This window comes from Syngnathoides biaculeatus, chromosome 22 (genome assembly GCF_019802595.1).
Source record: "Syngnathoides biaculeatus isolate LvHL_M chromosome 22, ASM1980259v1, whole genome shotgun sequence".
In the NCBI taxonomy this organism is placed as follows: domain Eukaryota; kingdom Metazoa; phylum Chordata; class Actinopteri; order Syngnathiformes; family Syngnathidae; genus Syngnathoides; species Syngnathoides biaculeatus.
The window spans coordinates 16,967,420-16,980,138 of NC_084661.1; the positions used below are offsets into that span (position 1 = coordinate 16,967,420).

Consider the following 12,719-nt stretch of genomic DNA (forward strand, 5'->3'; position numbering starts at 1 on the left):
TCACCGTTATTACGATGAACGTCGTCAGTCCGTTCCGTCTCAAACCTCCCAAAGGCTGGTCTTAAACTGTCGACCAGGAACATGTTCGAAGCGGAGACGTTTGGTGCAGTTCTGGTCGAGCATCCTGAACCGACGGCCGGAATAAAACGAGTGCTGAAATTCGCCGCCATACATCTTACGAGCAAAGCACATCTTGGGATTGTTCCACACATATCTGGGATCAAAGCGCGTCAACGAACAGGTTTAAGTCGACGAGGGAATCCGCACGGCGCATGATAGGATTTGGACCCGAGTGCATCCTCACCTGAACCAGCCTCAATGTGTCAAACAGCACCATCAAAACATCGCATCGGCCAAATCTGAAAGGGCTTCATTGATACCGATAAAAAAAAGAAGTCGTCTCATTCACTGGACGGTTTTCACTTTGTGCAGCCCCCGACGTTCTCTTTAGCTAAGACTTAACGGGCCATGGGCACGAGGACTAGATCGCGGGGGTGGGCGCAAACGCCGCTGGAGTAATGATCGGATTCTTCTGGGGACACAAATTGGTCTGCCTTTTCTTTGTAATTTTTTTTTTGTTTTTGTTTTGTTGCCGGGACACAAATTAGACACGGGGTGAGTCAGCCCGAACGCGGTGAGGCACTTTCCCTTCTGCCAGCACCGCCGGAAAACGCATCACTGCTGTTTTTTCTTGCTGCGATCACATTTTGCAAAGGTGCCGTTTTCGAAACCCGTCTCCACCCTGCGGAAACGAGATCATCTCCGGAGCATTCGGGGACCCGGGCGCGGATGGAGGGGGTTATCCCGAAGTGGTTGTCATGGCAACAGAAGCAGCAGCAGCAGCAGGTCGGAATGCCACCGAAGAGTACCGTACTACGCCGGAAATGAGGCTCATCAAAATTTGGAGGTCCACGGACTCTTTGGCAGTGACTTCATGCTAATCCTCAGGCCGATTACGTTTACCTCTAAGTATCTTGGGAATTAAAAAAATGGTGCCTCTTTTTAGGGCCGGCATGGTGGAGCAACTGGTTAGACCGTTGCCCTCACAGTCCTGAGGACCGGGGTTCAAATCCTGGCCCTGGTTTGCATGTCCTTCCCGGGCACTCCGGTTTCCTCCCGTATCCCAGAAACATGCTAGCATCGGAGACTCTAAATTGCCCCGAGGTGCGATTGTGAGTGCGACTGTTGTCCGTCTCCGTGTGCCCTGCGATTGGCTGGCAACCAGTTCAGGTTGTAGTTCGCCTCCTGCCCACAGCGCTCTCGCGATTGTTCTGCGGACCCTTTGGGGTCCGGAACCCCCGGTTTGAGAAACGCTGCCTCAATACGTGCTCTGGGTTGGGAGTCCTGGCTTTAAGACTGTCCCCGTCCGCCATTTCGTCTGGCTAATGCTTGTTCGTGTATGCATTTTTTGCCCTCCTTTTTTAGACATTATCGCCTCAAAGAAGTCTTTTAGCAATGCTTCTGCAGCCAAAATAAAATCTATGACCATGGAAACGAAGCTCAAGATCATAAAAAGATCGGAGAACGGAGAGACACCAAGACCACCAAGGCTTCAGTCGGTCGATCCCGGTGACAATTATTAAAGACAAAGTCCGTATTTCAGCGCATGTGAAGGGTTCCGTTCCTACGTCGGATACAAAGATCACAAAACAAGGTTCTTTGATACTTGTCAAGATGGAGAGGACTGAGGACCAACCAGGTTCCTTGGCGATAGCTAAGCGCAGCCTCCCCTTCTTCTTCTTCTCCTCTCAGGAGTAATGCTAAGTACACCATCTTGTTTATTTCATCTATTTGTTTCTTTATTCTTATTTAAGTATTTCAATACAAATTTTGACTTTAATGGTGGAATCCGACTCAAGTCGAAATTCCAGTTAAGTCGCTACTGCGGGAAGGGATCTCAGTCGTAGACCGAGGACTCGCCGTGCCTTGCTGTCGTCCATTGTTGACAGTGTCAACACGGCCACTGCGAGCGTGAGGGTTAGCCAAACGTGCGTAAGGCGGAGGAAGGACGAGCGCACGTTGTGATGGTTTGTTTTGCCTCGATGTGCACATTGCGGTAGATGGCTCGGCGGAGAGGACTCAGCGCAGGACGCGGTGGACACCCGACCGGCCGTCTCCCGTCATCAAGCAGGTACCAGTCGATATGGAACGTATGAAAAGCACGCGACACGGCGTCCGTCGCCTTAACCGATTCGAAAATGCAAAAGCTGTTTTCGACAGGTTGTTTTCGGAGGCCCGAAAAGCTCACCGCGTGCATTTGATATCGAACACCGAGACGCTAATTTCTTGGGATAGATCGTTAAATCTTGAAAATGTTGTTTTTAGGCTCACTTTCATCGCGTTCGCCCTTGAGCCGTTGTTAAGTGTTTATGATTAATGCTGGGAAACATGATTGTACGGTACTGCAGTTCCACCTCGTGCGTAGGCAGCTGACACAATTTCAGATTTACAAAAAAATAAAATAAACAATGATTGCAAGTCACTTCTTTTCCCTGCTCCTGTTGAAACGGTCACATCCTGTGCTTTTGTTTTGACATAAAATCTTCTCGTTGTTTGCTGCCCCCGTTGACGTTCTCTGCCGGCTGCTGTTCTTGGTCCTGTTCACATTTATTCAATATATTCTACTGACCCAAAAATGCTGCGTACTCGACCCTTTCGGCATTGCCACATTGAATTAATGGTGGAATTTTGGAGGGGAACCGATTCCTCATTATTTGCGGGAACTTACTGTAATTTCCGGCCAGCAGAGCGCACCTGATTATAAGCCCTCACCCAGCACATATGTAAAGGAAATACCATTTGGTACGTAGATATTCCGCAGCCGTTTAAAAGCCGCAAGTGCCCACATTGAAACACGAGATATTTACAAAGAAAAACTTTACACAGAAAGCCTTTTCAAACTTTTAATACCTTAGCTTAGCTTAACATAGCAACAACACGGTAGCACGAACAGGGCTGGTTAAAAAAAAAAAAAAAAAAAACAGCCGCATCTGCTACAGAGTAGCATCACGGTAGCACAGCGCTAACAGGGCCAGTTAAAAAAACATACTTAAATCACTGAGACACGGCAGTAACGCGGCAGCAACTGCTAGCGCCGTGCCAACCCTAGCGCGGCGCTAACAGTGCCGGTTAAAAAAAAAAAAAGGTACAAATCAGCGAGACACGGCAGTCACACAGCAGCAACGCGCTAGCACAGCGCTAACGCTAGGGCAGCGTTAACAGGGCCGGTTAAAAAAAAAATCATACTGGTAAAAGTCACTTCCTTGGCACATATATTCCACCGGTCTCAGTCTTACCTTTTCCGCTGCCCCCTTGCGGCCGTTAGAAAAAAAATGCACAAATTAGCCGCATCACCGCATAAGCCGCAGGGTTGAAAGCGTGTGAAAAAAGTCGGAAATTACGGTAGTCATAAGCGGTTTTTTTTTTGTTTTTTTTTGCATTTCTGCCTGCTGATTTTTTTTTTTTTATGGCAATTATAAGCGCATCACTTGTTCATGGATTTTCGCAATTCGAGGTTGAGCTCAGTGCCTTTTCCCCCGCAAATTATCGGGCTCGACTGTAAAGGCTTGTGGCGCTTTTCCTGGTACGTAGCCAAAGTTGCCGGTGCCCCACATTTGCTCTTCGGGTTCAAATCTTCTATTTTGACCGAAAAATGTTACAGTACATGAGTTCTGTAGATCTGGTGTCGCACCCATTGGGTTCCGTAGTTTTCCCAGTACGTAACTCGAGCAGTCGTCACGCCAGGTCTTTTCTCGTGTTCTTGCTCCTGCTGCGATGTTAGCGTCTAACCTACTAGTGCATTCGGTTTTTGTACAACACTACTAACATTCTGCTTCTAACAAGTAGCACACAAGGCCATAAACTGCTATCCAGGACGCGGCGCATCAGTATTTGCTCCGTGCTCGATGGACGGCGCCAGAACCCTCTGAGGACGTGACGCTTTTCCGGCCTCGATTAAAGAGTCTCATTGTTATTCAACGGGGAGGACGAGTCGCAGATTTCTGCGTCGGCCTCGCTCGCCGCCTCCGTGGCCGGCGAAGGCACTGACCGAGCCGAGTCCAGAGTCATCAGACACGAGGGAAAAAAAAACAGTCGGAGCCCCGACGGAAAAGCGAGGCAGCTGAGCCACTATTTTAAAAAGCAGTCACGCTGTCGAGGCCTCAGGCTTCATTAATTGAACGGCGGCCATTTTCCGCAGGGTAATGTACCGTGTGTAGCACAACGCCGAGGCACTGGCGGGACGAACGTCCTCAAGCTAGTGCAGTAATCACCTCCAATCTCTTCTCCAGGTGGCAGACAAGCAAAGGTGCGCTGCTAAGGAGCCGGAAAGACCTGGAATCTGGCAAGCGCTGAGAAGAGGCTGGAACAGCAACAGACTGTCAGGGACTCGGTCCGGCCAACGCCCCACGGAGATCCCCGTAGATCCCCATCGGGGGTCCTCTCCGAGCAGAAGAACCAGACCGGAAGAGGCCACTCGGAGAACGTGCGCTGAGGATGTCCGACCTGACTCTGTTCGGCGAGGGGACTGCGGTTCAAATGTTCCGCATTTTGATCCCCGCAGGGAGCCAATCAGAGTAGAGACATCTTTGCTACGTAGTCCTGAGGACCAGGTGCCGGATCCCGCCGACAGAGCGAGCGGCGGATCGCCTGCGACGGCCTCCTCCCAGCCGTTCAGGCGCCACAGCTTACAGCCGTCGCACATCCAGACCACGTCTGCCCCGACCACTCTGGTCCCGTGCAACAAAGTGGGGTTCTCGTCCATCACCATCTCCAGCCGAAAAGTCGGCCGTTCGGCGAGTCTTACCGCGTCGGACAGGAGGGACGACTCTCTGCCGGCCGAATCCATGGACCCGAGGAAGGCCACCATCGTTAAAGTGACTGAGCAGAGGACCACCGTCACCCACGTGGCCGGGAGCCCCAAAAGAAAGGCCGCAATTATCAAAGTGACCGAGCATAAGGAGACCTACGGTCCGGGGACTCGGTACTGGAACAGGAACGCCAAGCAAAACGGGACCTGGGAGCGCCCGGATCTCGAGGCTGTAACAACAGATCCGGTTCCAAATGGCGACCTCGCCCCCGGTGAAGTTCCCGAGAGGCCGGCTGTCAGGAAATGGAGCTTGGGGCTCCCCCGGGAGAACCTCCCGGCGGCGACACCGGAGAAAGACCACCAGGAGCCGCTCGCTGGCAGGTGGAGCTCGACTCCGTGCCTCACCCTCATTCAAACTCCAGGTCGGTTTGACAGGCGTCGGTTTTTTTGTTCTCTGCGTGTTCAAAGGCTGCCAAGGTCTAAAAATAAAACCGCTTTGAGCCGCTCTGGCTTGTTGTCAAACACTTCAGGCCCCGAATTCTTCAAGGATTTCACTGATCAACGCGACATCCGAAGGGTTCCTTTATCTGCCGTGATTTCGGCCTTGACGTCTGGCAACGCAAGTTTGTTTTTGGATCTCGCTAATGTGGGAAGAAATTCACGGAAATCGAGGTGGTTACGCACGCAGTTGACAGATTCTGCGTTCGAGTCTGACTCTCCAGACGCTTTAAATTCCAAAAACGCGCTCGCAAAGGTTCATTCGGGACGGGAAATCCATACCCAAAAAGGAATCCCCATAAACGAGGGCAACTTTAACATTCTTTGAAAACTACGATCATGGAATTAAAAATGATAGTTAGAGTAAGTTAGAAAAACGTCGACATCACGGCGGTTACATACAAACCGTCTACCGACAGAGTCCCGTCTCCAAGTGCGGCGAGCGTAAATTCTGAAAGCGGTCTTTGCGCGATCCGTTCACAAATTGGAATCGAATTCTATTTATTCATCAAATTCGTACGGAGACATTTTCTATTTTGGTCGCAAATAGTTTATATGCATCTTTGAGTATCGATGAAAGCGCCGTGCAAGCCACAAATGGCCCCCGAACCATAGTTTGAACCCCACCCCTGCGAGTCTAAATTGTCCATTGTCGTGAATGTGAACGTCTTTATGTCCACAATACGTGGCCTGTGACATTCAAGCGCTCAAAAATGGCTACTTCAAGGTCCTCGCCGGTGTCCTCGGGGGTTCGGGGGACCCGAACGTTCGCCGGCGTGACGTCCTCGTACCGACAAATCTGCCTGATTATGCAAAACGGAGCGGCGGGACCCGGCGAGCGAGCGTGTTGCTCATTGGCGATGTGCGCTGAATAAATATCCTTTCATGGCGTCGTCAGACTAACGACCGGGGGCGAAACGCAGCCCCGCATAAAGGAGGCGCCCGACGTCGTCCGTGAGGAGCTCGAGTCCGGAGAGTTTTCGTTGCATTATCGCTGACCCCCCCCCCCCCCACCGCAAATACCTCCTGCCCTAATGTCGCACAATCAGCCGAATATTATCATATTAACTGACCACAGCTATGCTAACACCGCAGCTCTGCTTACCTTTTTGCCTCGGACGTGATGGCGCTCCGGCCGCCGGTCTGGATCTTCCTCCGGCCCGGCTTATGTAAAGTTCCTTCACGGACACGTTGTCGGAAATTTAATACGTGATACCTGTGAGTATTATATTGTCCGTCTACATGTGTTGATGCACCGTTTGTGTTACAATACCGTTTGTTTAAACGTTTATAACATTGTGACTATCGATGCTGTTCATTCATTAGCCCACCTATGGCATTTTGCAATGTGTGCTAGTGCAAGTCAAATTCTGTTCATGTTCATGGGAAGTAAAGTTGAAGGCCTGGGAGTTCAAAACAAACAAACAAACAAAAACAAAACCCCGGATCATATTTCCAAGACGACGAACGCAACGAGTGCTTTTTTGGGAATTTCTTTTGTTTGCACCGCAGACCCTGAGCAGTCCCCGGAGGAGGTCCTGGCGCTAAATGCGGCCGCCATCATCGCAAACATCAAACTCCAAAGGCAGCTGAGCAAGAAGAAGGCACTTTCGGAGGGGGGATCCGCCGCCGCCGCCGCCCCGCAGGGAAATACGGGTATTATGACTCCTCCAAATGTAATAATCACTTCCCGCCCTTATTAAACATTGATTTCGATCACAGTGACCCGAAAATGTTGCAAGCGCCGCACTTTTGATGGAATCGGACGCTCGGGGCTCCGGAACGGCGGCGAGCGTGTATGAAAGTCAAAAGCAAACGCTTCTCTCTACCTTAGCGGCGGCGGCGGCGGCGGCGGACGAGGGGCAACGGGCTGAGGTGAACTGTGACCTTCCGGACCGGGACCACCCTCGGGCGGAACCCGCCCCGCCCGCTCCTGACCTTCAAACGTCACCTCAGGCGCTTTCGCTCCAGGTGATGTTCCTTCTGGAAATGAAAAATCAATAAAAATCAAATCCGTCCCTTTTCCCAGGCCGATTATCCTCACAAGGGTCGTGCGGACCGCAGTTGCCAATCGCAACGGAAATGATCATAAAATACATTTGAGCTAATGTGTGAGGAATATGCCATCCCCCGCCCCAAGGAGAGAAAAAATGATTTTGATCTGTGCAGGAAGCTCTGCAGAGGGCCAGACCGGGCTTCATCGCTCGCTCCCAGGAACGCGTGCAGAAGGTGGAGCGGCGGGCGCGGGAGAGGAGGGGCCGCCTCGGAGCAGGAGGCCCGCCAACGGACGCTCCACGCCGCAACGGTAACGTTGGCGCACAGGCACTCCCTCCGTCTATTTTCTTAGCCGCTTATCCCCACGAGGGTCGCGCCAACCCTAGCTGTCAACGGGGTACGCCCTGAACCGGTCGCCCGCCAATCGCAGGGCACATGGAGACCAAAAAAAAAAAAAAGGCACGCTCACAATCACACCTTGGGGCAATTTAGAGTGTCCAATCAATGTTGCATGTTTTTGCCGATGTGGGAGGAAACCCACGCAGGCACGGGGAGAACATGCAAACTCCACGCGGGGAGGGCCGATATCGAACCCGGGACCTCAGAACTGTGAGGCCAACGCTTTACAGCCGCTCCACCGTGCCGCCCTCTATATTATTATATTGAATTTATTTTGTATGCCGGCAAAGATGTGCTTACTGCCATCTTTTGGCCATTGTGGAGTACTACAAAATCCTATTTCTATTGGTACGTTTACAAAAAAAAAACTATTATAATACATTTTGCGTTTAAAGATACGGTTCAACTTCTGAAAAAAAATCATTCATTAATTCATAATCCAAAGATTTTATTAGTGGCATGCAAATATTGCGTTTGTGTGTGTGTGTGTTTTTTTTTTTAGATAATCTGTTGAAATCCAAAGAGGGAGGCAAACGCTTCATTTCCAACCGGTGAGTCATTTCCCATGTCAGCATTAAATATGATATCGTGTCGCAAAAGGCGGAATTGTTTCCCATCTTGTGACGTCAGGCGAAGGAGGAAGAGAAAAAGAAGAAGAAGAAGAAGGAGGAGAAGGAGGAGGCCGGTTTGACCAATAGGCAGCGAGTGGAGCTTTTCAAAAAGGTGCGCACACACACACAAAAATGAATTCATATACAGGAAGGAATTTTTTCCCCTTCACACTGTATTTTAAAATATTTTGCGTAAATAATAATTCATCTTTTTATCTATTTTTGTGTGTTGGTTGAATTTCTTTTCCAGGAACATTTTTTTTTTGTCTTTTATTCCAAAACTTGTGGACACTATTTTTCATCTTAAGTAATATTTTGGCTGTACGGTGCCTCAAAGGTTCTGGCTCATATTTGTTTTACTTTTTTTTTGGGTACAATATCTTTCCCCCGAATATTTTTGTTACCCCGTTCTAATACTTGTGGATTTTTCATTAAATATTTGTATATTTCGATTTATTATTTTCTAGCTAGTTTTATTTATGTAATCTATTTTTAGCTTTGTATTTTAGCATCACAAAGAGCTCATGGTTAGCACGTTTACTTCACAGTTTTGGAGTTCTGGCAAATATAATTTTACATTTTCATTTATTTTTATTTTTTTTACCTTGAAATATTTGTGTATTTTCTACCAAACGTGTTCATTTTATTTGTGTCGGGGCCGTTGTACTGCAATTTGTTTTCTTTCCACAAGAGGGCAGTGTTGTCTCATATTTGTCACAGCAAAGAAGTCACAAACGGTTTTGGTATCAAACCTTGTCCACATTGGAATCGCAATATTTCATATAATATATCGCACATCTTTGGAGCACCGAAGTTTGCAATTGGAGTTCCTAGTTTGAAGTCTTCATATTTTGTGTTTTTCTAGAAACTGCTGGATCAGATTCTACACAGGAGCACCAAGTGAGAGGCCTACGACGGGAATGAATGTGAATTCTTCTATCAGTGACAATAATTAATAATCATAAATCAATAAAGTTGTTGAAATCATTTGGAGTGGCCTGGAAAATAATGAAATGATCAAACCATCAATTTGCGTGTCCCGTCATGATGAGCATGCGTGCTGGAATTTGTGTCTCGAACAATTAAAAAAAAAAAACGCCATAGACGGGCTAACAGACAGCATCGCTGTCGCTGCATTATAACCCTTTTAGAAATGTCTATTTGAACACAAATGATGCAGCGACTCATGAAGCCAGACAATATGAAAATATATATGAAAATATGACTCGGAACTTCAGCCTACTGGTGACAACATGTGCCGCGTATTCATCCGTCAGTATTCTACTGCCCCCAGGCGGCCCAATATTTAAAGCGATGGAAACAAAAATGTGGTCAGAACTGTTCAGTTGTTGTTTTTTTTATGATTACAAATTCAGATTTTGGGCATTTCAATGGGAAAAGACGACATGAATACGGGCGAACGCGGTCACGGAAGCAATTCGCCGAGCCGACGGGCGAGCCGTGAAGCGGCAAAATGGCGGAATGTGACCTCTTCCCGCATTCGAACGACGAGCGGCCGGCGTGAATGGCGCCTTTGTCCGAGCGCACACTGGCCTAGTATCACGCCGCCAGGCCCGAACGCGTGCCACACAGAACCCAAAAACCGTTTCAACGCGACGGCCGCGTATTCTGCATCCTCTGCGATAAAGGACAAATATTACTGCGGCTTACGGGAGAGTCTTTATGTCAACACGACGTCATATGTAATACCGTTCAGTGGTGCAAATACATGCTTGTGAGATTTCAAAATATTTTGCTTCATATTGATGGCAGAGGGTTTTTTTTCCCCTCATTTTTAAAAATATAAATAAATAATATTAATTAATTTTTTATGTATATGTACGTGTGTATAAGTATATCTGTATGTATTAATAAATATATAATAAAAAAATGTTGAATGAAGAAAAAAATGGCTCTCGCAAAAAGGGTCCTTATTTTTTCACCCAGTGCAAAGGGTAAGTGCTTGAGCACAAGTTCGTGGCTACCAATGCACGTGCCGGCCTGCAGTTATGCAACGTGACTTTTCGAGTTCATATTTGAATAAAAGATATATTTGGCGGTGGCAGCTGGTAAAGCGGGTTCGAACCCGGGCCCGCCTGTGTGGAGTTTGCACGTTCTCTCCGTGCCTGTGTGGGATTCCTCCGGGTGGGCACTCCGGTTTCCTCCCGCACCCCAAAAACATGCAACATTCATTGCCCCCAAGGTCTGATGGTGCGTTGCGGGCCGTCGGTCTCGATGTGCCCTGTGATCGGCTGGCGACCAGTTCAGGGTGTGCCACCTGGGATGGGCTCCAGCACGGCGAAGAAAATGGATGGATGGATGGATGGATGGATGGATGGATGGATATATTTGGTCCTTGACACGCCCCTGCAGTCTTATTGTGGCAGTCACCACTTTTGCGCCCCCCCCCCAGCCCCAGATTTTGGCTGGCTTTGGATGGCGGGCGGCCGGGCGGGCTTTAGGACCCCGCTTGTCTCGTTTTTTGCACATGGTCGTTCGCTCACGAGAAGACACGAACCACTTCTTCCTCTTCTTCTTGTCTTCCTTCCATTCTTTCTTTTTGCGCGCTGTCCTTGCCTTCGCCTCCTCCCACCTGCGACGTTTTCTCTTTTCTTCCTATTTGATTTGTTGCTGTTGTGGGCGCGCACTCGCCAACAATGACTCGCCGTCTCCGGGATTTCCCCGCAAACTTGATCACGTTCCACGGCGTCATTTGACTCGCAAGGCGACGAGGATGATGATGCTGATGATGCTGATGATGAAGGTGACGCTCCGGCCGCACTGATCCGCGCAGCCAAGGCAGCCATGGCCGGCGGCAACTTGGGGATTTTGACCGCAGCACTTCTGGCGTGTGCGCGCGTGGGCGCGCGTCCACCCGCGGGAGGTAAGACGCGCGGGCGCGTGGCACGCGCACGAGGCACCGATAGTCAAAAGCGCGCGTGCGACGTTGTGCACGCAGATGGAAAATTGAATATGTTGGCTGCATGGGACGGGGGGCATCACGGAAGCATTCCAGCTTGAAATAGATGTTCATATTTTGGGAGAATATAATATAATACAGTGTAAGTATAATACGTAGTAATATTGTGGCCAATCAAGGATATTTATCAAAAAATAAGCGAAAAAAAAAACAGTCAGAAAAATACATTAAATATATGTGATTCATGAAGTGTAATGGTGTCATTGAGTCAATGAAATATGCACATTGAAAAAAATCACAATAGTTGCATATTTTACATTTACACTTGCAACATCGTCGTAGCAACGCATACAAAAGAAAATAAAATCAATACACATTATTCTTAATTTAGAAATAAAACAACAATTTTGCACAGTTTCTAATTACATCATACTTTACAAATAAAACAACTCAGATGATCCCCCAAAAAATTAAATGAAACTTTCATTCATATAAACGAAATTATCGAAATAAATGTATTACAACTTATTTTTAGTGATTGACTTATTTTGCAATTGTGTACGTAATACATAACCCGTTCATCCATAAGACCTGTCCCTAATAGTTTGACCCTTTCGTGATATTGCACCCCCCCAAAAAAATCAATCAATCAATCAATAAATGAACAGGGCGGCACGGTGGGGCAGTGTTCGCTTCACAGTTCTGAGGATCCGGGTTCGATCCCGGCCCCGCCTGTGTGGAATTTGCGTGTTCTCCGGGCACTCCGGTTTCCTCCCAGATCCCAAAAACATGCAAAATTGATTGGACACTCTAAATTGCCTCTAGGTGTGATTGTGAGTGCAATTGTTTGTCTCCGTGTGCCTCGCGTTTGGCTAGCGACTAGTTCAGGGTGTAGCTGGGGTAGGCTCCAGCGCTCCCGCGACCCTTGTGAGGATAATCGGCTGAGAAAATGGATGGATGGATGAACAAAAGAAGGAGAGTGAAAATATGCAGAGCAGCCGGTCGGATGGTTCGTCATTTTTATGTCTGCGCACTCGTGGATGCGATTTTTGGCGTGCACATACGAGTTTGTACATGAACGCGTGTGCGGGTGACGAGTAACCTCCCACATGTTCACATCTGTGCCACTCGTTCTTCTTCTTCTTCTTCTTGACGAATCTTGGGAGTTAATTAAGAGGCAGGCAACAAGGGCGAGCGTTGATTTATTCATCAAGACTTGATGGCTCCGGCCCGGACGGCGCCTCGCCCGCTCGTCTCCAACGCAGCCGCCGCGAGGGCCTCGTTTTTGTTTACCTGCTCGCGCGGATGCGACGCCGGCGCCACGATTAATTCATTACTAAGGCGGGGATCAAAGAAGGAGCTCCGTTTGGACTTCTCTTCTTTGTGCATCGTTTAGCGTCGAATGTTGAACCCTTTTCGGCGGGTTTTGCAACACAGTCGTCCTTTTTTTTTTTTGTTTCTTTGATATCGATCGACTTCAAGACCCATT

General features: G+C 48.5%; 2 protein-coding genes across 2 annotated transcripts in view; both read left to right on the forward strand.

The window, feature by feature from the left end:
- Window positions 1-789: 789 nt before the first annotated feature.
- On the forward strand, window positions 790-8,254 carry c22h10orf90 (chromosome 22 C10orf90 homolog). The gene is made up of 7 exons (XM_061811123.1): window positions 790-865; window positions 1,998-2,131; window positions 4,290-5,229; window positions 6,818-6,961; window positions 7,140-7,276; window positions 7,475-7,610; window positions 8,202-8,254. The coding sequence occupies exons 1-7, from the start codon at window positions 790-792 to the stop codon at window positions 8,252-8,254; spliced, it is 1,620 nt and encodes a 539-aa protein (XP_061667107.1).
- Window positions 8,255-10,833: 2,579 nt separating this feature from the next.
- The window catches only part of LOC133495911 (disintegrin and metalloproteinase domain-containing protein 12), a 35,252-nt gene continuing 33,366 nt past the window's right edge, over window positions 10,834-12,719 (forward strand). Inside the window, exon 1 of the mRNA XM_061810964.1 lies at window positions 10,834-11,194. Coding sequence (XP_061666948.1) covers window positions 11,116-11,194 — 79 coding nt within the window. The 5' untranslated portion in view covers window positions 10,834-11,115. The remainder of the gene's footprint in view (window positions 11,195-12,719) is intronic.

Coding starts and splice junctions, on each gene's coding strand:
- c22h10orf90 (XM_061811123.1), top strand. CDS start 790: ATGGAGGGGGTTATCCCGAAGTGGTTGTCATGGCAACAGAAGCAGCAG. Junction 2,132..4,289: donor CGTCTCCCGTCATCAAGCAG/GTACCAGTCGAT, acceptor TCTCTTCTCCAG/GTGGCAGACAAGCAAAGGTG. Junction 7,277..7,474: donor CTCAGGCGCTTTCGCTCCAG/GTGATGTTCCTT, acceptor TGATCTGTGCAG/GAAGCTCTGCAGAGGGCCAG.